At 53.6% G+C, this 26,831-nt stretch overlaps 2 protein-coding genes across 4 annotated transcripts in view; one reads left to right on the forward strand and one right to left on the reverse strand.

Moving 5' to 3' along the window:
- EEF1AKMT1 (EEF1A lysine methyltransferase 1) overlaps positions 1 to 12,066 on the forward strand; it is a 36,883-nt gene extending 24,817 nt beyond the window's left edge. The window contains exon 5 of one of the 2 annotated variants that reach the window (XM_053901061.1): positions 11,825 to 12,066. In XM_053901061.1, coding sequence (XP_053757036.1) covers positions 11,825 to 11,868 — 44 coding nt within the window. In that variant the 3' untranslated portion in view covers positions 11,869 to 12,066. Of the gene's footprint in view, positions 1 to 4,500; positions 5,495 to 11,824 lie in introns of those variants that run through there. The other variant, XM_053901058.1, reaches the window with a different exon arrangement.
- Positions 4,803 to 24,007, reverse strand: IL17D (interleukin 17D). Of its 2 annotated transcripts, XM_053901073.1 has the most exons (4): positions 23,849 to 24,007; positions 23,173 to 23,468; positions 5,625 to 6,180; positions 4,803 to 5,354 (listed from the first exon to the last, which is right to left on the reverse strand). In XM_053901073.1, exons 1-3 carry the CDS (start codon positions 23,861 to 23,863, stop codon positions 5,862 to 5,864), a joined length of 630 nt encoding a protein of 209 aa, XP_053757048.1. In that variant the 5' UTR covers positions 23,864 to 24,007; the 3' UTR covers positions 4,803 to 5,354; positions 5,625 to 5,861. The 2 variants fall into 2 exon arrangements, with proteins under 2 accessions (XP_053757048.1, XP_053757055.1); XM_053901080.1 differs by having other exon boundaries at positions 23,173 to 23,873.
- Between the last annotated feature and the right edge of the window lie 2,824 nt (positions 24,008 to 26,831).

A 26,831-nucleotide genomic window follows, 5' to 3' on the forward strand; every position in this document is an offset into this window, starting at 1 on the left:
GAGTCTGTGGATTTGTCCTGGGAAGAAATCTTACAACCTGTCTAAAATCCGCTCTCCTCACCTAAGAACAGGTTAAAGCCAAAGTACAGACAGCTTAATGGCTTGGCCAAGGCCTTGATTAGGACCCAGGCCTCTGCCTCAGGCCATCTGCCCCCTTAAAACAGGCCCATTCTGGCTCTACCCAATGGGCTGCTGATTCTTCTCGGCAGCTTTCCTGGGGCATCGCAGGACTTGTGAAGGGGACCGTCATCTGATCTGCCCCTGAAGGAGATACCACTTACCTCCGTGAAAGGAGGTGATAATTCTTGGAACTAGTATTAATTCATAATCCTCGGAACTAGAGCCTTCTGGATTTTTCCTTCTTGTCCCTATTTATGGAGGGATGACAGGAGCGCAGCCCGGGTGCCGCACGCTCAGCACCCCCCCCTCCCCCGCACCCTCAGCTAAAGCCGCGTCAGCTGCTCCGAGCTGCCTGAGAAAGTGCCATCAGCAAACCAAACACTATGGTAAAAAGGAGGTGAGAAGTCTGCTGGCCTCTGTTGTGCTGCAGAAACTGTTCATCACGCATCCGCATCACAGAACATGCCTCTTCAGCTACCCAAAGGAATGATTTGCTGATGCCTGCAACTTGGATGGATTTCAAGGGCCTTGTGCTGAGTGAAGAAAGCCAGTCCCCAGAGGTTACCTCCTGTGTTTCCATTTATGTAACAGCATTCTTGAATGGAGAGCAGATTGGTGGTCGGCAGACGTTAGGATGGGGGTACGGGGTGGGTGTGGCCATAAAAGGGAGACCTTCACGGAACTCGTCTGCATCTCGACTGTGCAGCAGTGACACAAGACTCCGCAGACGGGGTCACGCAGAACACACGTGCACACGCACGCGTACCACTGGTGAGCGCTGAGTCAGGTGTGTGGGCGGTCCGGATGCCCATTGCCTGGCTGTGGTCCTGCGCTTATGTAAGATGTTACCACTGCGGAGAACTGGGGAGAGGACACACAAGACCTCTCTGCAGTAATTCTGCAATTTCCTGTGAAGTCAGAATCATTTGCAAGTAAAAACTTAAAAAATAACCCCTCTGGGAAAGGAATAACACTTCCCATCTCACGTGACTCGCTTTGCTATCGAAACGTGAAAGGCAGCGAAGTGTGTCGCTGGCCGGCAGAGCTTTATGTTCTCTCCGACTTGCTTTCCGGCAGTTTCCCCGACAGAAGCGCTCTGGCCCCAGGTCCTCGGTGGGGCGGTGGACCCGCAGTGCACGTGGAGGGGGAGCGAGAAATGTTGGCTCTTGAAAATCAGGATGGGGGGATGGCCGCTCCCCGCGGGAAACCCGCCTGTCCCCGAGAGCCTCGTGCGTGGGCGCCCGTGCCCAGGAAACGGGGGGGGGGGGGGGGGGGGGGGAGGGGGGGGGTTGCCCCCGCCTGTTAACTTTTCAGTCCTGTATTGTCCTACTTTGGGATAAGTTTTCATTTACTTAAAAAAAATCACTTGGTATTTTTATGAGACATTTATATTTTTATCGGTGTATCGGCACCTGGCACATGTGAAGGGTTCAATAAATGTTCTTTAGAAAATAACCCCCACCTTATTATTTCCTCATGAGTCCGTTTAGTAAAAATTACCTAGGCCACCGACAAATAAATGTTAGTAACAAATCATGTATACAAACGTAATGTGTAACTTAGGAATTGGGGGCACATAGCAGCCTAGAAATACAGAATTTTAGCTTTCCTGGAAGTCTAGCCTTTAGATGACGAAGAGAAACCTTTTTCTTTCACAGAGGGTGGGGGAGGGAAGGGACAAGGCTCAGCGCATTAAGCCTTCAATCACGTTGAATAACAGGCGGCCAACGCGTGTTTTATTGCTGCGGACCCCTTGCATGATTTCAATTTTAGGAAACCTGTGTTCACACGTGGCCGCTTCTGGATTTCATCAGAGGCGGGCGTCTCCACCTCTGCAGTCTTCGGAAACACGAGGCGGGGCTGCCGTGCCCCTGGCCTCTGGCTGGCACACACGGGGCAAAGGAGCAGCGGGGTGGGAGGAAGGGGTGCCCGTGCTGCCCGGAGGCCTGGAAGTAAGCTTCCTGAATTCTTGGGAGCACCCTCGCCTCTCACACCCGACCAAAGCACTTCAAAAGCTGAAAAGGACACGTTTATGAAGTCCTTTGCTAATTCAAAGATTTGCACCGAGCCACGAAGTAACCATAGTAGGAGGGGAAAGAGGGAGGATGATAATATCCGGTCTGCTGACCGCTGTGAAGTCCGTACATACTCGGCTGCGTGTCTGGGGGCGATGGGAACGCGGACAGCTGGAACGAACGACGCGCCGGAGTCACTTTTGAAGCCCCGTTTCAGACGGACACTTCACGCTCTTCCCTTGCTCAGAGCAGGAAGCGGAGGCCAAGAATGACCCTTCTCTCCCCTTCGCCTTTGCTACAAGACATGCTGTAAACCGAGAAGTTTGGGCCATTGGCCCCTGCAAGCCGAGCCGCTGGCATTTGTGATGGGTGTTGATCGCTATTCCCAAATGGTTCGGTTTTTCTAAAACAAGCATACGGCAGAGATACTGTCGGTTGGTTGGAAAAAATCTTCAGGAACCAGCAAGGCGTGTCCATTCCAAGGGTGGCCACGGAGCTCTTCAGTGACAGATAGAATCCCTTGACGGAACGTAGTCACCGTGGCACATTTGGAGAGGAGGGAAGAAGCTATGAAAGTCTCACGGGCGGAGCCCGGGACCATGAAGTCCCACATCCACCCAAGGCCCGCTGTGAACTGTGGGGAACAATAATCAGTGTGCTGGAGACCCGCAGGGGGAGGGGGAAGCTGCTCAGCTGAGGCCAGCGAATTTCCCTATTTGATAAAACAGTAATGACCTCTCTCGGCTCCAAGGAAAAGAAGGAAAAAACCCTTTAGTTCTACCAAGAACAAAATTCTGTCCCAATAAACTCTTATTATTCACTGAAATATCTCCCATCACCCCCCCTCTTACTCCAACATATTTTTTTTTCCAAATTTTTAATTCCCATTAGGTAACATTTCTATCTGGTCCAACATATTCTATCTGGTCGCTGCTGCCTAGTGATAGATTTTGTAAACTTTTATACAAAAAGTCATTTTTTAAAATGTTTATTTTTGAGAGAGACAGAGCATGAGCGAGGGAGGAGCAGAGAGAGAGGGAGACAAGGAATCCGAAGCAGGCTCCAAGGCTCCGAGCCGTCAGCACAGAGCCTGACTCTTGGCTTGAACTCACAAAGTGCGAGATCATGACCTGACCTGAAGTCAGACGCCTAACCAACTGAGCCACCCAGGAGCCTCACAAGAAGTCATTTTAATGATACATACTTGCTAAAGCAATAGACATAACCTGGAGAAAGAACAGCTTGGTATTTTTTTAAAACATGGTCAAAATCTTTTTTTCAATGTTTATTTACTTTGAGAGAGAGTGTGTGTGCATATGCACGTGCATGGGGGAGGGGCAGAGAGAGAGGGAGAGAGAGACTCTCAAGCAGGCTCCACGCTCAGTGCCCAGCCCAATGTAGGGCTCAATCTCACGACCATGAGATGGTGACCTCAGCCGAAATCAAGAGTCGGATGCTCAACCATCTGAGCCACCCAGGCTCCCCGACCTGATGCTTGTTTTTAATGTCACTTGTAAGTCATTGAGGCCAATATGTTCTAATACCTCCTGTGTGCCAGGCACCGTACCAGGCGCTTTACAAATGGTGTTCCGTCCTCACAGTGACCAAGGAGGCGGCACCACCCATTATCAGTGGGGAAAATGGGGCTTAGATTCACTGGGCAGCGCTTCCTGCGAGGAGTGGCCCACAAACACCCAGCTGCTCGGAGAGCCAGTGCCGGTTATATTTTCGCTAGGGGTGGAGACTGCACCTGGCTTACAGGTATCTCCCAGGGGCTCAGTACCTGGAACACGGCAAGTGCTCGAGAAATATTAAGTGTATGAATATTCCATTCAGAGAAAAAATACAAAGAAAGGTTGCTTTTCTGGTTCTATAGAATGGAAAGCTAATTTCTTCCACTGGGAATGTGCTACCTTTTCACAAGCTAAGTTTAGGTAGGCTAATAATACAATAAAATCGTGATCTTTTCTCCAAATGTTTATTCTCCTCTGATGTTTGCACTATTTATATTTGAGGAGTAACTGGAAGACGTTACCCAGCAGTGGCAGTGACTGAACAATGACCCAAACCAGTGGTTTGAAAAGCACTTTTTAACTTACGAATTTGATGTTGTTGAGCCAGCAATGAAAGTTTGCTCCAAACCTTCCGCTTTCTGGACAAGAACGTACTCCAGATATACTACCACTAGGGATACCTTTTTTTTCCCACGTTCACCACCGCTTCAGAGGTGGAACGGAGAAGAAATTCCCAGACTGTCTAGAACTGTCCACAGCTAGCACTTTCAATTTTGAATTTCTGAAGTTTTGGAAAATCTGGATTTTGCTCAGCAATGTGTTTTTCATGTACAACTTCCGTCCTTATTTAGCACAAGTGGAAAGTTCTCTCTGTGAACCTTCCCTCCAGATCTAACTAAGGCTGATTCTCGGCAACTAGGAAGCTAGAGCTCCAGGATCCGTGCAGCCCCTGAAGCTTGAGAGCGAAAGACACTTCTTGGTTTGGCTGGGGTGTCACGGAAGAGAAGACAGATGGACTTTGCAGGAGCAGTTGATCTTTCAAGGACCAAATGAGACTTAATTTAAATCTCAACCACGGAATTAAGATAAAGTGAAGATTGTTAGCTTCCTCTGGAAACCAGCCGAGCCCCAAGAGAAACGCACGCGGCCAACGTACCCTTCATCCACCGTTGCTTTAATGATTTCAAAAGAAATTCTCGCTTTTACAAATAATGGTGTTCAACCTACAGAAGAGACTATGGATTTAGCTCACATCGCAGGGTGGGAAAAAGAGGCCCCCAATACGGACTTCCGGGAATCGTAAGGTGGCCCGCCTCTCGCATTCGGCTACTTCCTGAGGCCCTGAAACTGAGACTTGGATTCTTGACACGTGGCAGAGACACCACATTCTACCTCTCGCCTCATCCCCCCACCTCTTACTTGGCCCCACTTACTTTCAAAGCGAAAACAAATGTTCAGCTGTATGAATCTGCTCCTGAACCAAGTCTCAGATCCCTGGAACCCCTGGCCTGGGGGCGGCGAGCGGGGCCCCGGGGCTTCCCTGTCCTCCGCGCGGCAGCCTGCGGGGACCTTCAGCGGAAACGGGTCACATTTAGCCCCATCCGTTCCCTTGTGGTCAGCGACTGGGGCCTGGCCGAATCCGGGGACGGCCACCGCGCCATCTAAAAAGTTTATCTGAAGATTCCCATCGTGCTTCTGAAAAAATCTTGCCAGAGCAAGTGAAAACGAAATGGTTAGAAAACACACGTGACGTAAAAAGTTCTTAATATAATTGCCCAAAACTCCTATAAAAATAGCTTTTCCTCCGTTGAAAGCAGTGGAATAAAAAGGTAGGTACATATCCCACCTTTTTAAAGCAATTGCCTTTCGGAAGCACCACCTACCACCTGGCTCCGCAGGGTCACCCCTCCCCCTGGGGAAGGCCCGGAGCCCGAGGGCCGCCGACGCGCGTTTTCCCCTCCCGGCCTCCAGCCACCTTGGGCAGGTCCCGGCCGCGCGCCGCCGCCGGCCTGACGTCGCGTCCCCGGGGTGACTTCCGGCAGCCTGCCTTGGCCGCCCCGCTGCTTCCGCCCGGAAGGAAAGCGGGGGTGGGGAGGGCGGCCGGCTGGGCCGAGGGCCCGTCCCGCGCAGGCGCGTCCCGTTTGCTCGCTGCGTCCTCGCTTGCTCGCCTAGGAGGCGGCCCCGGGGACGCGGGCCTCGGGCAGCAAGGGCCTCAGGGCCGGCCCGGCTTGTCGCCGGGGCCGAGCATTAGCCTGGCGCCCTGCTTGTCCATGCTGGAGTTGACGGCGTCGGCCTCCTTCTCCTGCTCGGGGACGCAGGTGCAGCCCACGGGCACGGTGACGTACTCCTCGGTGTACACCCAGCGGCCGCCCGCGCAGGCCGAGGTCCGCCGCAGGATGACGGTGGGCATGTACACCGGGGCGCTGCGGAAACGTAGGTCCTCCTCCCCGAAGAGCCCGGTCAGGCAGCCCCTGCACAGGCAGTAGGCCTCGGGCAGGTACTTGGGGTACCTGGCAGGGTCGTAGGAAATTCTGCAGGGAAGAGGGCGCGGGCTCAGTTCGTGCCCTGGGGCAACGGAACACACGACGCGCGGAGAGAGGGCAGCCTCCAAAAGATTTCGGCCTCGGACCGGTAAGCCCGGGGACCACTGGTTACTGGGGCAGGAAGAAAGGTGGGGCCGGCAGTTAATTTGGCAGGCGGTTAGCGTCCACGCGAGACCCCGATCTAACAGGTCAACCGTGTGAGTCCGCCGGATGTCAGGCGGTGAAGACAGGGTTTATACCTACTCTCAGGCCGTTCCTTGACAACGCTCTCAGAGTCGGCGCTAACATACATAGAAAAGGAAAATGTATATATTCACGCTAATGCCTGTACAGGTGACCGGTACACCCACCAGAACCTGAAACAGCCTCTGTGCCTCTGGCCACAACTTCCAGCCCTGAGCTTTAGAGCAGTGGTCCCCAAAGGCCCCAGATCTGCCTCCCCTCTGGCCACCGGGCTCTGCAGCCCCAGGTGGCCTGCCCACACTGGTCTCCTGGAAGGGGCCATCTCTGCAAGGAGCAGACACTGGCCACCCGGGCTCTGACAGAGCCATGGGCCTTTGCTCGAGACACCTGTCCAGAAGGTCACAAGGTAGGCCCTGTGTCCATCTGTCTGTCAGGGTCTGTGTGCCCTCCTCTGTTAAGGGGCCAAAGCCGCACTGGGGAGGGCAGCCTGGCCAGCCCGGAACATTGGGGAAATGAACGCCGGTTTAAATGTGATCATTTCCATCCTCCGCCAAGGCTCCCTACTTTCTGGTCAGACGCCAAGAACCAACGTCAACACCCACAAAACAGCCTGCTGCCACAATGCCAGAGGAGTCTAGGGCTTGGCGGAGTCAGATGGCTCCCTGGGAGGAAAAAAAAAAAAAAAAAAAAGCACCTTCAGACAGAACTCTACCCCTCTCCCCCCATCATCCCCTTCAGTGAGCCAAGAGGCCATCTGGTCACTAGTGGGGACCCAGGGCCCCTCCCTAATGTCCCCTCACACAGGGGATTGCTATGACCCCAAATTCTCACTTCCATTAATCTCCCCATTGAAAACATGTACAGTCCTCTTATGAATGTTTCTTCCTCTTCTGGAACCGAGTCGTAGGGACCCTAAACTCTCAGAGTCAGAAGCCATGACTTCTAACCTCTCAAGCCACACGTTCGTAGCCCTACCACATGCCGAGCCCAGGAGGCCCCCCAGTGTGCCGTGCCAAAGGGGCCCATGATCTAAGCTTTTAAAAATGAGGTGTACCCAAAGGTTTTTACAGACAAGAACTCGAGGTGTATATGGTTTCTCATCCGGGTTTTGTTAACACGTGCTCTGAGAGCGGAGTGTGGCTGCACAGGGAGGGACAGTGGCCCGAGCTGGCCCTCACCCTGCAGAGTTTGCACAGCTGTACGTCCTTCAGATGGAAACCCCTCTGGACTGGTTCTCTCATAGGTCCTCGCTGCTAATGACTAAAATTCATCCACAAAGTGAAGAAATTTCCGGTTAAGAAGTATGTTTGGACCATCCAATTAAAGAACGGGCAGTAGGGGGCTTAGGAGAAGTGGGGGCAGGTGAGCGAGTAGTGGGATGTCCAAGAATAGAGCTGAGGGTTTCTTTCGGAAAGGAGCTAAAAGGTGGGCAGACGGGCAGTGCTGGCTGTGAGTGGGGGCGTGGGGGGGGGGGGTGGAAGCCTGAATGGACTTGAAGCATGGCAGTGCTGGGATCGTTAGACCGATTGGCCAAGAGGCTTCTCCATCGAGAAGCTCGTGTCGGTGAGGCAAGTGTCAACTCTCGGTCAGTGGCTGGATGAGGGTGGGTGGCTCCAGATGTGTCAGGAAAGGACATGGGTTTCTTTTTCTGTTTGGATCCAACATCTTTGGACGTTAGTGGACTGAAGCGTGATTGGGTGGGGAAGAGTCTAGAAGCGGTTATCTTCACGCAGCAGCAAGTTTACTCGCCACCAGCTACGTGCCATTTACACAGTCCGAAGGAACTCGGGGAGCCGTGCATCCCAGAGCGCAGAGCGGTGGGTGAGCTGGACGGCACCTGCTGCACGTGGACAGAAAGGAGGCCAGGGCGCCCAGGAACCGGCAGGGTGCCACGGAGCAGGAGGGTGACCGTTACACCAGAGGACCCAGGCCCACCTGCCACTGGAGCCTGCTGAAGCCAAGAGGGACATCTACAGGCACGCGGCCACTGTTTGAATGTGGAGGATGGGGTCAGAGGAGAAGTCAGCAGTGACTCCAAGGCTCCCCTTTGGGGTGCCCAGAAGAATGGGAGCAGCATCACGGGGAGCAAGGGGGCCTCAGACACAGGTGTCCCTGCTGGGGGCTTAGCGCTCGGTCACAGACCCCTTCCGCTTCCCTCTCGAACTACCCGGGCAGAGTCAGGGTGAGAGCTGATAAATCTGTTACACGCAAACAGGAGCAGGGCAGGGTGGGGCCGTCTGCACAATCAAGTGATCTCCGAGGCCCCGACACTGAAACTATACCGATCTTGTCTATTCATCCTTCTCTCCAACATGAACACAAAAATAGTAGCTGAAAAAGACTTTTTGAGCTTCTTATCGCTACTCTTTCCTGAGTTCTGCCATCAGGAGCTTTTGGAACATGGTGAGCTCTCCCCTCGCGAGGACTGATGAAGCTGTCCACCGTAACGTTCCAGCTTTTTCAGCCTCCTCTGTGAAGCCTCATTCCCACCCCTCACTGGGGTACGCGGGGTGAGCTATGGGGGTCCGTGTCGGGAAGAGTCCCAGCCCTTTGCTTTGCCTTCAGAGGCCTGCACCACGCGGTCCCCACACCTCTCCAGCCTTCGTGTCTCGTCCCTGGCGCGTCCCAGCCTCCGGTCATCCCCAAGCAGAGTGCCCCCTGCAGGTGCCGCAGCTAAGTGTTTGCTCGATGCCCTCGCCCCCAAACCAGTGTCGACTCAAATCTTACCATATCAGGGTCCAATTCAAATCATTAAAAGTTTTCCAATTCCCTTAGTCAGTTAACCTCTTTATGCCCCACATCCTCCTAACACTGGGTGCCCGTGAGATAGAGCTACACTTTCTCTACGCCTTCCCCTGGGAGGGAGGAGCCGGGGCCGTATTTCTACTCATCCTTGTGGCCTAGCATGAGAATAAGAGTTCGGTGGCCGGTGAGCTGGTGACAGTGGGTCTGGACCACACAGCTTCCTGTCCTTCATACCCTGAAGTCCATATGAGACCGTAACTTAAAGTTCAAAGGAAAAGGAATTTGTACCGTCTCCAGTCACCTTCAGCATTCAGTCAACACCTGAGTGCCAGTGACGTTTCGGACAGTGAGGATGTAGGTGAAACACATATCTACTGTACGTCCGGGGAGACAAATGCACACACACTTAGAGGGTGTATCCAGCCATGGCAGCGGGGGAGGCTTCCCAGCAAAGGTGGTTCCTGGGTGGATTCGTCCAGATGAAGAGGGGAGAAAGGGTAGTTAGGGCACAGGGCAGAGCCTACAGTGGAGGGACTAAGTCGGTGTTAGGAACCACGGCCTAGACGGGGAACTACAAGATGGGCTGGAGCCATCTGTGGAGCCTGGGTCATTAAGAGGCCTCCAATTCACGGCCAAATTTGGATTGGACCCTGAAGGCAATGGGGAGGATGTTAAAAAGGTAAGTGATCCAATCAGATGGGATTTCAGACAGATCTTTCAGACTACAGGGTAGAAGATGGTCTGGATTCCTTGAGAGAGACACTGGCTGAAGGTGGAGATTTTTAAATTATTAGCATATAGTTAATGGTGATTAAGATCATTCAGGGGAGTGTATGGAGAGACAAAATGAAAGATAGGGAAAACCAAATTTTTTTTAGTTGTATAATTTTTTTTTCAGTTTTTCAAAATTTTTTTACATTTATTTTTTTTAATTTATATCCAAGTTAGTGTATAGTGCAACAATGATTTCAGGAATAGATTCCTTAAGGCCCCTTACCCATTTAGCCCATCCCCACTCTCACAACCCTGTTTGTTCTCCATATTTAAGAGTCTCTTATGTTTTGTCCCCCTCCCTGTTTTTACATTATTTTTGCTTCCCTTCCCTGTGTTGATCTGTTCTGTGTCTTAAAGTCCTCATATGAGTGAAGTCATATGATATGTGTCTTTCTCTGACTAATTTCACTTAGCATAATACCCTCTAGTTCCATCCACATAGTTGCAAATGGCAAGATTTCATTCTTTTTGATTGCCAAGTAGGGGAAAGCCAACTTTTAAGGGAGAAGATGTCTCATTGTCGAGATTGCCAGAATCAGGAGTGGCATTCCCCGAGCCAAGGAAGGCAGATGCTTTAGAGGGGCTGGTCAAAAACTGGAGTTGATTGGGCTGGTTTACTGGAAATACAGGGACAGAGGAACACGTTAAATGGCACCGTGAGGATATGACCAACAACATACAGAATGTGGGAAACTCAGCACATGTTTGTTCCGAGAGGGAAAGGGAGGAACCCAAAAGAGCATTGAGTAGAGTGACCTAAGCCCCGGGCATGGGGTGTCGCTGACCTGCTTTACGCCTGCTGTCTCGGTGCAGTCGTGAGTCGAGCAGCCTTCTACTTGCAGCGTCTCCTTTTGGATGAAATATTATGGCTGCTTAAAAAACTTATCCAACCCAAACTGAGGGACATTCAACAAAACAACTGACCACACTCTTCAATGTCACAAGAGACAAAGACCTGAGGGACTGTTGCAGGCTGAAGGCCACTAAAGGGTCCGGACCACCAGAGGCAACGTGTGAGCCTGGGTTAGATCCTGGAGCAGAAAGGGGGTATTGGTGGGCTGCCCTGAATAAGGTCTCCAGATTATAGTACTGTTATCAATGCATGTTTCCTGCTCTTGATAATTCTGCTGAGTTATGATGCTGACGTTTGGGGAATCTGGGTAAAGGGTACATGGGAATTCTTTGTACTGATTTCACAAATGTTTTTTGTTAGTTTGAAACTATTTCAAAACACAGACTTAAATAATATAACAGAAAAAATACAGAGAAAAAAATTTTAAGTTTAAAAATACTTATAATTGAGGAATTTTGACCTGACTGAATATTAGAAGATATCAGGGAAGTATTAACTTCCAGTGTGTTAATGGTACTGTGTGGTTTTATTTAACAGAGTCCTTATCTTTTCGAGATACACATGAAATACATGATTGTTCACACACACACACACACACACACACACACACACACACAAATAGTGCTAAATGCTTGTGAAGTTACACAGTGCCCTGGGAATTTGCCAAATGGAAGGTCTGTAGTGATTATTAATTCGGCAGAATTTTTAAGCTCCCAAGTGGGCACTGGGAGAGGGTATGGCCGCTCCATGAATGCTCAAGCCAGCCCCCCAAAGCAACACAAAGCCCACAGACCACCCTGAACGTGCGGGTGGCTCAAGGCTACTGCGCCAGGGAAGTCCGAGGTGGCTTTAGAGAACAAGGAGGGCTGAGTTGGACGAGGGAGGGGGAGGAAGTGCTGAGCAACCCACCCCCAGGGCAGGAAAGCAGGAGACCAGGTGGGTGGGAATCTGCAAGCAGGTCAGGTCGCTGCAGCTGGAGTGCATGCCTAAGTGTGCAGGGGGTGAAGATTTAATAAGAAACGTGACGGGTACAGGAGCCTTGAAGATCAGAGCAAAAAGTCTGATTTTACTTTCCAGAGCACCAGAAGCCACACAAGGACCCGAAGCACGTAGAGACATGATCAGTGGATGTTTAGAGAGATCATTCTGATAGTGGCATAGACCCAAGTCCAGGACAAAATCAAGGCTGGGGCAGCCTCTTCAGACTCAGTTTCCTCCTCTGGAATGTTCGTGTGACCTGGGGGCATCAAACATCCCTTTCGATTCCAAACAACTGGGATTTGTCTTTCTCTGCACCATAGCGCGCACGTACCAACCCATGTACCGTCTGTTAATGACGGGAGAACTGACATTCACCTGATGCTGTGATGGTCAGACGGCTCATCTGACAAAATATCTACCCCACCCCTACCGGGCAAGTCCCCCCCAGACTGAAATTTCCACTGTCACAGTAACACCTCTGCGCTAAGGCATTGTGACAGAGACATCTGCCTGCCCCCGCCTCTGCCTGGTAAGTGGGACACAAAACATAGTAAGAAGGCGTAAGTACTGATGGTTTTCAAATCGTGGTTTTATGACCAGGAGGTTTCTCTTAAAGTAGAAATTAGCTACCAAAGGAGGGGATACGATGCATATCGCACCCCTGACACCCAGTATTGTAGGTATCGACGCCAGCAAGCACCGTGGAAGACAAAAAGCTCAAGACAGACACATTGTGAAGGACACTGGTTGGGGGAGGGAAAAGAGGTCAGGAGAAAAGGTCTGGAAGCCTCAGATGGCCAGGGGACAGACACGAAGCCAAAACCTGTCACCCCAACCTCCTGCCTCGAGACTCTGAGGAAATTACCAGCTTGGAGTGCTTCCTGGTTAAGGAAAGCCGCCACAAAAACAAGACAGAAGAAACTCCAACAGGGATCCTCTTCTCTTACCAAACATGGAAATGCAATCCAGCAAGAACCCCGCACGGCTGTCTTGCCTCCTCGTAAGCAATAATTCTTTTGTCTTCACATTTTCTGCATGCTGCTCCGTGGAAGCTTGGCACGGGAACATACTTGAAACAAATCAAGTTTTCCCCTCTGACGGATCCAAAAGTGTCCCTGGGGCCACGTGTGAAGCTTGGCTTGAGCGAATGACAGCTGGCCCAGCTTAATCCAAGAACAAAGGACAAGTCCTCCAGGGATGATTAGAGGTGATTGAAACTGAGCTTGGAGAGGAATGTAAGTGGCAGAGGAGACAGAAAAGAGCACTGCCCCTGGGACCCTGAACTCGGTAGGAAACAATTCGAAGCGGTTCCGCGAGGACTGCCACCGGGAGAACAATGAGTACATTCCAGCAGACAGAACCACAGCCACGCGCTGCGCTCTATCTGATGCCCAAGTATAGCCGTGGGATTTACTGGCACAAACCGGCCGGCACGGCTCACCTTCCCGCTTTGCGAAACATAGACTTATTTTGATCTCAAAACAGCAGAGGCTCAGTATGATTGCTTCACAGCCATTCCAAGACCCCAAACCCAGGTACAAAGTGGGAGAAAATGCCTTCTCCAGTTCAGACTGGAGACCCACAAGGGCTGAAAAGGTGTAAGTGCAAACGAAATTGCCTCAGGGGTCATGGTTTGCCAGATCGTAAGGTCAATGAGTTCAGCTCAATAGACTTTTTTAAGGGCGGGATGGAGTCAATAGAGACTTGAACCTAAAATTTCAGCCCAATTTAGTTACGGACGAGTGACATTAGGCAAGTCATGGCCCCTGCCTTGTTCTTTGTGGTCGAGTGGATGGGTCTGATCCGGGCTACTTCCCCTAGCTTCTTGATGGCAGGACTATTAATGTGTTATTTTTTATCAGTGTCTTCTGCTTAGAAAGGACACCCGTAATCCATGGAGTTTCTGAGATAGCAGAGAATTCCCCAAATTAATCTGGAAAGTCAGTGCAGTTCTAAGCAAAATCCCAGTAGATTTTTCTTAGAACTTGACAAGCTGATCCTAAAATTCGTAGAAAGAGAAAAAGTCCAAGAATACTCTAGACAATTTTGAAGAAGGAGGGGGACTCGCTCTACCAGATATCAAGACCTTCTGAAACCACGGTCATACAAAGACATCTGGCAGCCCTCAGGGAAAGCTGAGGATAAGCAACTTCCCTTCCTGAGAGCTAAGATTCCTCTGAAAAATACCCGTCTTTCTGCCCGGGAGATGCGCAATAAAGAGAAGGCAGAAGCAAGAATTTCCAAACCGTGGTTTTCGGACCACCTGCATAAGAACCATGTGGGAGTCTGTTCAAAACACAGATTCTCACACTTGACCCTTGAGTCAGGAGCTCCACATGCCGAGAAGCTGCCCAAGTGACTCGTCTTGCTCACTTGAAGTGGGGACACCGACCGTCAGCAAAGTCAGCAACATCCCCGGGAGGTGGTTAGCCATACGTAGATTGACTGCGTTGATGGCAAACAACCGGATGATTGCCTTTTCCCAAATTTCATGATCCCACCAGTTGCAGGAGTCTAATGCAGAAGGTCACTGTTCACCCAACAAGCAGTTGGCATTGTAGAGGATGGTGTGCAGGTCTCACTTGCACTTCGCCGGAGACACACAAAAGAGCTTCCGGAACCAGTGATCACTGTTCCCCCACCCCAGAGATCTGCAGTTCACGGCCCCGGCGTGGGGCCGGGGTGTTGGTAGTTTTTTAAAGCCCCCTAGATAATTCCAGAATGCAGCCCTGGCAGAGGCCATTATGTCTCCAGGTCTAAGAGAGATAATGAGTCACTGAGATGGGGTTTGTGTAACCTTCCAACCTTGCCGTTTCCCTTTGGAACCAGCCCCACAGCCGGGAGGGGGTGGTTATGAGACCATGGGGGAAAGAATGGTGCGTGACGAGGCCCGGAGCTGCTACGGGGCGGGGGGGGGGGGGGGGGGGGGGGGGGGGCTCTGTTCGCCCGCCAGGGAGTAGCCGGGGGTCATGAGGACCACAGATTCCCTCCACTGGAAGGCTGTGGCCGGCAGCCTGAGTTGCACCCCCGCCTCCATTCCCCGAGGCCTGAGAGGGCCAAGATCTTCAACGCATGCTGCCAAGGAACTCTGGAAAATGCTCTTCTGGCCCCTCCAGGGAAACATCAGTTGTGCATTTCTCCTGAAAGAGGACATGGAAAAAATGGGCCTGGGAGAGCAAAGTCTGACCTGGCACCTGATGCCGGCAGAGCCCCAGCGGGCTTCACCTGGCCCTCTTCGCCGGCCAAGGAGAGTTAGGGGTCAGCCCTGCCCCTGTGTGGGGACTGAGGTTAACTTCGCCGTGATCCTGAACTTGGCATCGGGGTCGGCCCTGAAGCCGAGCCAGCGAGGCAGGCTCCAGAACTGACCCGGCTCTCCTGCCAACCGGGCTGCTGGGAACCTGGAAGGGCTCCGCCTGTCCGTCTTCTCCCTTTATTCGAGGAGGAAACTGAGGCACCCACAGGGCGAGGGGCTTGTCCAAAGTCTTCTGCTCACCTAGCTCAGCCCCGCGCGCTGCCTGCCGGCACAGGCCAGCTGCAGCTGCGCGAGTCTGCTCTGCAGAGGGGAGAGGAGGGGGGTAGTCGGTAAACTAAATCTACAACCAGAAAATCCATTGACGCCACGTCAAATCTGCTCATCCGGGCGATCAGGGAAGCCTGGAGAGACAGTGATGGCTTGGAAAAGAATGTGGAAGACAATTTAGAGAAAAAGCTTTCCCAGAGGAAGGGGGAGAAAGGGAAATCAGAATGAGGGCCAGAACTGCTCAAAGGGTTTCATTCTTTTGTCACGGCAGATGCCACACATTCAGTGCAGCTGGGAAATGTCTCTTCAAAGGAAAAACATAGCTCATGCCCACGGGGTGGCTGAACTATCTGCAGAATTTGGGTTCAAAGCCATCTTTGATGTGTCCGTCCTTGGGGCAGGCGAAGCTCCTGCGTGCAGAAGGGTGGCGCCCACCTTGATCTGAAACGAACCAGCTGTTGCCATTCATTGGTTACGAGGAATAATTTATATCAAAACACTAGCTTAGACTCTATTTAATTCTGGAAGAGTCCTCAAGTAGATCACTCTCTTTGACCTCGTTAATATGGTGAGCAGGGTACTGTCCTTCAAAATCTTCATGTGTCATTTCTGGAAGACAGACACCGTAAGGAATTTCACTTCGTGGTATGTGTGTTCCTTCCAGGACTTGGCTCAATGTTTCTGTTGGTATTAACGGTACAGACATTTTATTCAGGTGAGGAAATTTGGAAGAGGTGACGATGGGATGAAATATTATCATCATCCCTGGCTGCTCTCAGAATGCCAGAGCAAAGCCCGGGCAGTTGAAGAAAATAACTATCAAAGCAAAACCACGAGCGCATCTATTTTCAGAAAGAGAGACTTTAATCCCATGACAATGCTCCGTGACAATGCTCTTATTTTTACCCTGGGAAGCAGTGATGGGTGCAGTAGAGCCTGCAGTATTGAGTAGCTCGGAGAAAAAATAAAATCTACGCGGTGCTGAGGCGAATCAAAGGTCACTCATCCATAAAGAGCTTTTTGGGGGGCAAACACCAACATTTCTTCAACGAGGTGCTGCGGCTCCTTCTCTAGAGCACGGGGCTTGCTGAGCAGGGCACCCCCTCCCCCCGCCGCCTTGCCCGCCGTGACTGGAGACCCCCCACCGGGCAGGAGGGGGGGCGCGGCTCTTGCTCTGTCCCCCCTCCTCCCCGGCCCTTCCCCGGCCCCTTCCCGTCGTGCGCCGAGCGGCACCTGTGCGGACGCACCACGTACAGCTACCCCTCGGAGGCAGACAGGCTTTTCTAGTTGGTTCTTAAGCCATTCGAATAACCGGAAGATTTGCAGCAAAAGTGAACTTGTTGAGGGGAAACGTTACGACCGAGTAACTGGGGGAACAGGATGCCCCCAGTTCCAAAGATCGCCCGGGACAGGCCTCCCCAAGAAGCCAGGTCCCGGGCGCGGGAGACGGCGGGTCGGCGCGGCGCCGCCCCCTGTCGGTCACGGTGGGCGCGGCGGCACCGCCGAGGTCCCGGGCCGTGCCCCCCCCCTCCCCGTGGGGACCCTCTTAGTGCCGGGACACAGACGTGCGAGTGCCCCGGGGGAGAGGGGCATTTGAGAGAAAGATGACATCTTAAAAGGGGGCTGGGGGCAGCGGGGATGACTTCAACATCACACCCCCAACTTTTCTTTCTCTGGTTAACGTTCATTCCTTTCGCGCTTGTAAAAGCGACACGACGAGGGGAAAGTGGTGTGAAAGGCGGTGCCCGGTGCAGGCAGGGGGCCAGCGGCAGGGACTGCGCTCCGAGCACCGCCCGGGCTCGCCAGGATTTGGGGTGGACGCCAGCGCTTCTGCCGTGGCCGCCCCGGGAGACGGGACGGTTGGGGTCAGCTGGCCCGACGGCCTGCAGCGGGGGAGGCGAAAGTACGCTTCCCGTTCCAACCTTTCCCGACGAAAATCCTTCCCAAGTGCGCCATTGCTAAACATCCGACGATCGCCCGACCGGAACGTGAAGGTCGTCCCGGAAATGGGCATCGCCGGTCTGGCCCAGGGGACGGTGGTCACCTCGCCCGACCCACGCGTCAGCTGGAAGCTGTTGCTGCTGCCGTGCCCCTCTTCCTGAAAGTCACCTGCTGAAAGTTCTGGAACCAGGGAGTGGGGCCAACTCGGGTTCTGCACGGGCACGGGAAGATACCAGCCTAGCCCCTCTGGCGCGGGTGCGGGTGCCGTCGGACTCTCCTTCGGCTGTTCCCCCACCCCCACGGCCCCTGCCACCCGCGGGAAGGATCTGCCCCCTGGGGGTCTCACCGCGTCTTCCAGCTCCAGAGTGGTGGCTGCCTGTGTCTTTCTTTTTCTTTCTTTCTTTTTTTTAAATATTTATTTATTTTTGAGAGAGAGAGAGAGAGAGAGAGAGAGAGAGCGAGCGAGCATGAACGGGGGAGGGGCAGAGAGAGAGAGAGGGAGACACAGAATCTGAAGCAGGCTCCGGGCTCCGAGCTGTCGACACAGAGCCCGACGCCGGGCTCGAACCCACAAACCGCAAGATCATGACCTGCAGCTTAACAGACTGAACCACCTAGGCGCCCCATGTGGGCTGTTTCTAAGTCACTCGCTCCCCCAACCCCCCCCCCCTCCCCCGCAGTGTCCTGTTCTCTCTCTTCTTTCCTACTCCCCCTGTTTCTTCTTTCCGTTTCTTCCTTGCCCTTCCTCTGATCCTGGAGTTATTGTCAAATAAATTTAGGTGCAGTCTCTTAAATTCCCAGGAGGAAAAGAGTTATATAGAAAAGTAGTAAAGCTTAAAATTAAATTGTTGTGCATGACTCCTATCCTAGAGAAAAGCTATCTTTAGACCATGACCCCAAATTGAAAAATATAAACAACTTAAAAATTATTTCGAGTATCCGTGGGTGTTTATCTTTGAGGTTTCAATGTAAATGAGTGATGTGTACCTTAAACCTTAATAAACCTCAATGTTCTTCCAATATATTTCTTACTATGTCAATTTGGCTTTGAAAAAAGCTTAATGAGCAATTACATGGATTTTATTTTTGGCATTTTGTTTCTAAAGCTTAAGAGAAACAAACATGATGCCACAAAGTAAATGAGAAAATATTTTTATATTCTGGAAGTTGAATGCTGCTTTTCTTACTAGCATACTGATGGGAAGCATGGGCTGAATGGAATCAGAGGTCCGGGTTAGGCCCTGATTAGGCTCTACCATTCAATGCCTGTCCCCTGGGCCGATGTCATGCCCTGTCCAGGCCTGGGTCCTCAGACTAGCACAGCCCGGCTGTGGGGGCACCAGGGGTCCATCGGATCTTCGGGGCCTCCTCTGGAAGCCCTATGGCCTGTCAGGGCAGTTCTTTCCAGACCAGTGCTCTCCCCACATCGAAGGCCGTTGTTACCTGCTGAATTTTGTTTCTTCACTATCTGCTTTTTCCTCACAGTTGGAGAATTTCCCTTTCTTCTCTCAATTTAAAAATTAAGATGTTTTTGAAATAAAAAATACATGCACATGGCAGAAAATTCGAAGGTAACAAAGGAGTGAAAAGTAAGAGTCCTTCCTACTCTCTGTCCCCAGTTTCCAGGCTCCCCCCCCAAAAGGCACCATGATGACCAGGCTCCAAAGGGGCCCCCGTGTGTGTGTGTGTGTGTGTGTGTGTGTGTGTGTGTGTGTGTACATTTTCAAGTACCACTTTACATGTGCATATGTTATGTAACAGCTTGTCTTCTAGCACACAAACGCAGGCAGCCTGCCGCCCTCACTACACTGCACGTTGCCATATCCGCCTGTGTGCAGTGATGGGCTGCTCGCCTCAGGCGGGTGTGCAGCCACCCCGTTCCTCTCTCTGGCTGTTTTTACGGCATTTTGTCCAACTAGTTGCCTTTTGGGGGATGTTGGGATGGAACTCCTGGGTCGAATTTGAAATGTGGATAGCTAATACCCGCTTGTCCCGATTCATATCCTCGGCGGTGTGAGAATGCCTTCCCCCGCCTTGCCGAGAGAGCCTGACGGGCACCCCCAAAAGAAATAAAGTTTTCGCAGCATTGTTTTAATATGTATTTCACTTACGGTGCCTGAAATTGGGCATCTCGGTGTTCCACATGACTGCCATTCGATCCTCCTTCCCCAGGAACCAGCCACAGCTTCTGTTCCTTGTTTCAGCACACATTTTTGTCACTGGTTTACAGGAACTTTTTAGGAAAGGAGCCCTTTGGGACGTGGGTTACGTCTCCCAGTTTGCCTCTGTATCTAACTTTATTTTACTTTTTGTCTGCCAAGAAGAAATGGCATATAATTGTGTAACTGAATTTATCGGTCTTGTCTTTTACGGCTTTGGGGGTCTGTGAGCTACTCTCTAACGCTCCACTCCAAGGCTGTAAATATAACTGACCGTGTTTTTTACGTGTTTGTGGTTGTACTTTTACATTTAAATCTTTGAATCATTCGGAATTTATTTGTACACGGAAGTGAGATAGAACCGTGTTTTTTCCAGCTGGTCACTCAGTTGTCCCAACACCATTTGTGGGATGATCCATCCCCGCTACAAGTGAAAAGCCACCTTATAATCCAGATTTCTCTTTTAAATTCTACCGTATCCACCCAAGTGGTCCTTTCTGTGCCTTTCAATATTTCTGACCGACGGTCCGTTTCCCCGTCCATCCTCCTCAAGAGTTCTGTTTCTAGCCTTAAATGCCACTTCCAATCCCAAGCTCACGGCTGCACGGGGAGCGCACTCTTCCCCCAGGTTACACCGGCACCGCGACACCACGAGGAAAGCGATCCTATCCTTCCACACGCCTTCTACACGCAAGAGCTTTGGAGCTTCCCGTGCACTGCTTCTCCCAGGCTTCCCAGGGACTCAGGAGGCAGCGGGAAGTGGTCGGAGGCCAGGAGGGCAGAGCCGGCTCCCGGCGGGAGAAGGCCGGGCTGCGTCAGCACCCAGCAACGTGCAGTCCTGACCAGTGCCCATCCCTCGAAGACTGTCCTTCCTTCCGAGGGGGAGAGCCTCCGTTTGCTCCCCGGGGGAGCAACTGCGTCGCCGTCGCTAACAGTAAGACAAGTAACGCAGATGATGCCACCAGCCACCTGACGCAGACGTAACCCCCCCGCTCCCCGGCTCCGCACAGCACAAAGGCTCCACGGGCAGACCCGGGCAGCCTAGGCCAGGACCGCTCCATGCCGTGTGTTGCTCTTGTCCGTGACCTCCCTTAGCCATTCCCTCCTCCCTGCGGCTCCTGGGTCTTTCCTAGGGGACACGGGTGTCAGTCCCCAGGAAAGGTAGTAAGGACGACTCAATTTAACGTACTCTGCAGAATTCTAGGGCTGACAGCGCCTGACCCGTGCTCCAGCCCCGATCTCTCCTTTGGCCTGCCACCTGCGGGCCACGTGGTCATTCACGCATCTGCTCCTCTCGGGCACATAAAACTCAACGGGCCTAGTGCTGAGTTTACTTCCTTCCAAAAAATGGTCCTCATTCACTTTTTCCATTTTGCTTAAATACCATCAACAGTGCAAGCCAGCAATGCGGGGCGTGCCCAACAAGAGGTCTTGAAAAATCACTGCTGTGTGTTACGCTTCTGCCTTTCGGCCCGCAGCCTAGTCTGGGAGGCATCTATTTGCCAGGAGAGATTAGAATTCATTGTAGAAAAATGCAGAGGTAGCACTTCTGTCTGGAAAAGCCAAGCTGTTGTTTTGAGAGATCTTCCAAGTTTCTTTAATGCTATTTAGCATATCAAAGGTATAACATGAGGTTGGAGGAAGAAGGATGATATAAAAGTCCACCCTTTTGGGCTGCGGGAATGGCGGGAAGAAAGAGGGAAAGCAAGGGAATGAAGCCACCATAATGAATGGTTCAACATGTGTGTCCTGAGGGCGTCAGGTGAATGAAGAGATGATGAAGGCAGGAGGTGGGGTTCTGGGCCCACCGTCCATGGTGGGAGGGAGCTCAGCCACAAGGGAACTCGGTTCTTTGCCCAGTAGCCAGGAGAAGGTAGGCCCACTGACCAGCAGGTGGAGGCTTGGAGAGGCCTAGCTTGGTTTCAGACAAAATCATTACATTTTCTCTGCACATCTTTTTTTTTTTTTTTTTTTTTTAAGGTTTCTTATTTATTTTTGAGAGAGAGTGTGAGCAGGGGAGGGCAGAGTGAGAGGGGGACAAAGGACCTGAAGTGGGCCAGACAGCAGAGAGCCCGATGTGGGGCTTGAACTCACCAACCATGAGATCATGACTCGAGCCAAAGTCCGACGTTCAACCGACCGAGCCACCCAGGCACCCCTCATCTATCTATCTATCTATCTATCTATCTTTATTTATTTATTTAGAGAGGGGGGTTGGGGCAGAGAAAGAGAGAGAGGGAGAGAGGGGATTCCAAGCAGTCTCTACTCTGTCGGCATGGAGCCTGATGGGGGCTCCAACCCATGAACCCCGAGACCGTGACCTGAGCCGAAATCAAGAGCCGGATGCTTAACCGGTGGGGCCACCCAGGCGCCTCTCTCTGCACATCTTAAGAGCTGTGTGGACTAGAGCCTGGAGGCATTACACTAGTTCTACCCTTTCCTTCCCCCTCACTCCCACGTATGATCAGCATCCATCAAATCCTGCCACTTTCACTTCTGTAAGTAATACCTTTCAAATGGATCCCAGTCTCCTTTTCTCCGCTGCCACCGCCTGAGTTCAAACCCTAACTGCCTTTTGCCGGAAGTACTGCGCTGCTGCGTTAGTCGGGCGTCTCCCCCTCCCATCCCTCCCTCATCAGGGAGGGCTTCCCAAAACACAAAGCGGTCACACGACCTCCCCGACCTCCCCGATCGAAACACACCCTACGGGATGCATTTCGGCCTGGCGGCCTTGCTCCTAAGGCCGAACCTAGCTCCCGCTCCCTCTGCAGCCACTGCCGGCCACGCACAAGCACACCCGCCCTCGCGCTTCTTCAGGCTCTTCCCCCTTCCCATCAGCCACTGCTTCCGTCGGGACCACCCTTGTCCTCGCGCTTTCACTGAGGCCTCTTCCACGTGTGGCAGTGTCCGGCTGGCTGTGAGCCCCTCGACGGCGACGACAGTCCGCCGAAACAGCGGGGAAGAGGACAGTCGTAAGTGCGCGCTGGACGCACTCCGGCCTCACTACTCCCTGCTCGGGCCCCAGGGCACCGCGGCCTGCCTCGCGCGCTGCGCCTTTCTTCCGACACGACCCCTCTACCGGGCCAATCTCGGGATCACGGCCACTCCCCGGCACCCATGTCCAACGCCACTTCGATCGCCCGCACCACTCGACACTGTCCCACTCTGCGGCTTTCACGTCAAGTCACGTGCTGCCTTGCACGACGGTCTCGTTCCCAATTATCCCCACTCCTCCCTTAGACTACACTCTCAGAGGATGGGCCCCTGACGGTTCGACGCTCAGCAGCGCCCGGACCGCCAGGGCACTCCAGAGTTGTCTGTGGCCCGCCACGCCAGGTCTTCCACGCAAGCGCCTGCCGTACAGAGCGCTGGAAAACTTAATGAAGAACCACCTGGCTTGGTCCTCCGCGTGGCCCATCGACCTACACACCCGGCCAAGAACAGGTACTCCAGAAACATCGGTTCCACACCCTATAGCGAAACGGTAAAGAGCGGGAAGCAGGTTTCCTCCCAGGGAGGCGACAGGGCTGCTGTGGGCACGAACCGCTCCCCACCCAGGTTCTGCACCTGCTCCGCCCCTCCCCCCCCTCCCGCCCCCCACCTGCCCTTCGTCGCCCCGTCCGCCCCGCCCCGGACCCACCTAGCGCCCTCCGCCCCACCCGCCGCCTCCCGCCGGCCCCGCCCCGCCCCACCTGCCCGCCTCCCGCGCGCCCCGCTCGCCCCGCCCCTCTCGCCACCCCCGCTCGCTTTGCCCTCGCCCCGCCCGCCCCGCCCCGCGCGGCCCCACCTGCCCGGTCCCGCCCCGCCCGGGCCCCGCCGCTCACCTGTAGGCCCACGGCGACACGCTGCGCAGGTTGGTGGGCGGCCGGAAGCGCCGGTCGCCGGGCCTGCCCCCTGCCGGGCAGCTCGCGTTGCGCGCCTGCTCGCGCGGCCCCAGCTGCAGCGTGTGGTGGAAGGCGCCCAGCACGCCGGCCGCCAGCCGCCCGTACAGCTGCTCCAGGAGCTCCTCGGGCCGCTCGGCGCAGCCCCGCGGCCGCGCCGGGCGTCTGCTCGCCCTCAGGGCGCCCGCCGCCCGGCCCGGCGCCAGCGCCAGCAGAACGCCGACCGCCAGCATCCAGACCTGCGAGACAGGCCGCCGCTCAGCGCCCGCGCCCCGCCGCGGTCTGGGAGCCGGTGGGCGCCCCCGCCCCCCGCCCCTCCGCCCCCCCACCCCTCCCGCCTCCCGCCCCCCGCCCCCGTCGCGCCGCGGCCCGTGCGGCCCGCCCGGAGGATGGGTGCCGACCAGACGGGCCCCCGAGCGCCGCCCCCGCCCGCCCGCCGCCCCAGGGGGCCCCGGGGCCCCGCCCAGCGCCGGCCCGCGCGCCCCGGGCCGCCGCCGCCGCCGCCGCCCCGGGCCGGGGGCCGCGCGGGGGGCGGCTGCGGGGTGCGCGTGTGCGTGTGCCTGCCGGGCTGCTGCGCGCTGGGCTGCGAGTGCCTCTGACGGCCGCCCGCGCCGCTTACCCCCGCGCGCGCCATCCCCCCGCGGCGGCGACGACCTCGACGCTCCGCTCGCCGCGCCCGGCCGGCCCGCGACGCCGCCGCCCGCCGCCCTCAGACTCACGCCCCCACACCCTCGTCATCCGCCCGCCTCCCTCCCGCGGGGGCCGCGCGGCCGAGGAGGGGCCGCTCCCCCCCCCCCCCCCGCCCGAACCGGACTCGGCGGCGGGAAGTCCCCCTCGGGCGTCTCCTCCCCCGCGTCGGCAGGCGCGCGGGGACGGGCGGGCGGCACGAGGTCGAAGGACCGGGGACCGCGGCGGGGACTGGCGCGCGCTCGCCCCCGCCGGACTGCGCGAGCCCGGGACCCCCCCGCCCCCGGCCCCGGCCCCGGCCGTCTGGAGGACGGCGGCGCCGACTCGCACCGGGCGACTGTCGCGGCTCCCGAGGCCCGGGACGTGTGCTGCGCGGCGGCCGGGGAGGAGGGGCCGGGGTGGCCGGCCCGGCCGAAGGAGGCCCGCAAGGAAGGACCCGGCCTGCAAGCCCCCGCGGCTCGAAAGTGGGTTAGGGGAGAAAGGTTGCGGCGCAGGGCGAAAGGATTCTTCTCGCAGTGAAAGCTCTCCGAGGACAGAACGGACCGTCTGGAAAAGGAATGAGCCAAAACCTGGAAGGATTCTCCTCTTGAGACGACTTCCTCTTCCGAGACTCCGTAGTTCTAAGAAATAACTATGCTAGCGATCAAAAAATCTCCTTTTCACAGGGTGGGAGGCCGTACTGCCTTTCCCGTCGACACTCATGAAACGAACCTTCTGTGCCTCTTCCAGCAACTCTAAAATCAAAGCACTAAATCTGTAACCCAACTTGTATGTTTACATCTGTGAGTGGGCATCCCCCGGTCTGTTACGCTGCTGCCGAATTCCTCCTCCGTGATACCTGTACGTGCAAGTGGTCTTGTAAAATAAGCCTAATATTCTGTGAGTAAATGAAAACAAAAGTATTTAAATGCGGGCGCTAGATACCCCAAGAACACAAGAAAACCTGCTCATTTGTTCATTCTACAAGAGGATGCTTTTTAGGTGGCAGGCTAATGGGTCAATGGCCGTTTTACAGAAGTCCTTCGCAAATGAAAACAGTGTAGAAAAGAGGTAGTTGATGGCTCCCTGAAGGGTTTGAAGCTCTGGTATTTGACTACCCTGGTTGACTACGGGATAATTTGTCCACTTGATTAAACTACGTTTCAGTTATGCTGTGTAGAAAAACAACCCTTTCACATGCCTTGAACATTGTGTAACTGAAGAGTTTTGGAATTACTGCTAAGAATCCCACTGAAATCTCCATTTTAAGCAATTTAAGCCGTTTACAGCCCTTGGTGAGTAAACATTTGAGGTTATAAAACACTTTTTTTTCTGACTGGCAGACAAAGTGTTCGTGTTCTCTGTTACCTCTTCTGGTAAAATGGGAATAAAGATCTGTACTCAAATGCTGCTTATTTTGTATTTGATAAAAAATGTGGGAGTCCTGTAGGAGAGAGAGAGAGAGACCATCATCACAATAGTTTCCTGGAAACGCTCACTGTGTCTCGTTACGACATCCTTTCATGTGTGAGGTGACACAACTTAATTGTGCCAGACTGTTAATTCTGTGTATTGTTCAATAAAATGCCTTCTATTCTTTGATAACATGTCAACCTCTCTTCTCCTCCCTTGACTACTTCGGAATGAGAAAATATTTACTTCCCAACTGCTTCACCTGAAAACACTCACCTGCTCGATAGAACATAAAATCCATCTCTGTGAGACTAGACAGAGTTGAGAGAATCGAGCCACAGGTGCGAAGTGTTTCGTCCGGTATTTCGTCGTCGCCCTCACGTCTGTGTGTGCACGTGTGAGATAAACTTGTTAATTAAATCCAGGGGCGCCTGGGTGGCTCAGTCGGCTAAGCCCGCGACTTCGGCTCGGGTCACGACCTTGCAGTTCGTGAGTTTGAGCCCCGCGTTGGACTCTGTTGCTGACAGCTCGGAGCCTGGGGCCCGCTTCAGATTCTGTGTCCCCCCCCCGCTCACTCTGTTTCTCTCTCTCAAAAGTAAACATTAAAAAAAAACAAAACTAAAAACAACAAAAAGGCTATGATCTTTCTGTGGCGTGCCGGGACTCTGTCACACCATGAGGAAGCCAGTCTTAAAAAAAAAATTTCCTTTTAATCCAAATTTAAGAAAAGTGAGAAAAAGACAACAAAATGCTCAAAACCAAGTTCCTCACGTTCCCTTAAAAATTAATGCCTCTCTGGTGCTCTTTACTGAAGATGTCACCTTCCTTCTAGTCACGGATGATTTCAAGTCATTTTCAGCTCCTGCCTCTTACCCCTCGTTCACTCAGCCACTCCAGCACCAGCCACAACCTCCAAGAGACCCGAGCTGTTGGGAAAAACTTGTAGGCACCATGATTCCAAAAGCCAGCGTGAGGCCGGCCGCGTCCCTGCTTAGCTTCGTGGGTTGCTGAGGTACCTACCTCCCCAGGCTTTCTTCCCTCCTTCAAAGGACTGTCACATTTTCCCACCGGTTCTCTTTATTGCCGCCACCTTCTCGGTTAGCCCCTGGATCTACCGGTACTTCTGCTCATCATTCCTGGCACCTCTGACATCCACACAGTTGATTCCAAATGCCTTCGGTCCGATGATCTTTTCTCCCGTTATCTCTCAACTATCGTATTGTCCTACTCCAGGTATCATCATTACCGATAACTGTACCAGTACACATGCCAACGTATAGTCTCAAATACGTACTCCTTGACACTCACTTCCTTTCTCCACTCCTGTAATTCATTCATCTCATCAGGTCCTGCATCTACCCTCTAACTACCTACCTACCTCCTACCACTTTTCTACTAAGCATCCCATTCTTGAGACCTTCCCTCCTTGTCTAGAGTTCACGGTTCAGCACTGTTACCACACCGTTGCAAACACAATCCCTTGCCCCTTTTTTCCTCTTAATATTTGCTCACAATCCCAACTC

This window comes from Panthera pardus, unplaced genomic scaffold, assembly GCF_024362965.1.
Source record: "Panthera pardus isolate Hobbes unplaced genomic scaffold, ASM2436296v1 HiC_scaffold_1, whole genome shotgun sequence".
Classification (NCBI taxonomy): Eukaryota; Metazoa; Chordata; class Mammalia; order Carnivora; family Felidae; genus Panthera; species Panthera pardus.

Coding starts and splice junctions, on each gene's coding strand:
- IL17D (XM_053901073.1), bottom strand. Junction 6,181..23,172: donor GTGTCGCCGTGGGCCTACAG/GTGAGCGGCGGG, acceptor TCTTCCCTGCAG/AATTTCCTACGACCCTGCCA.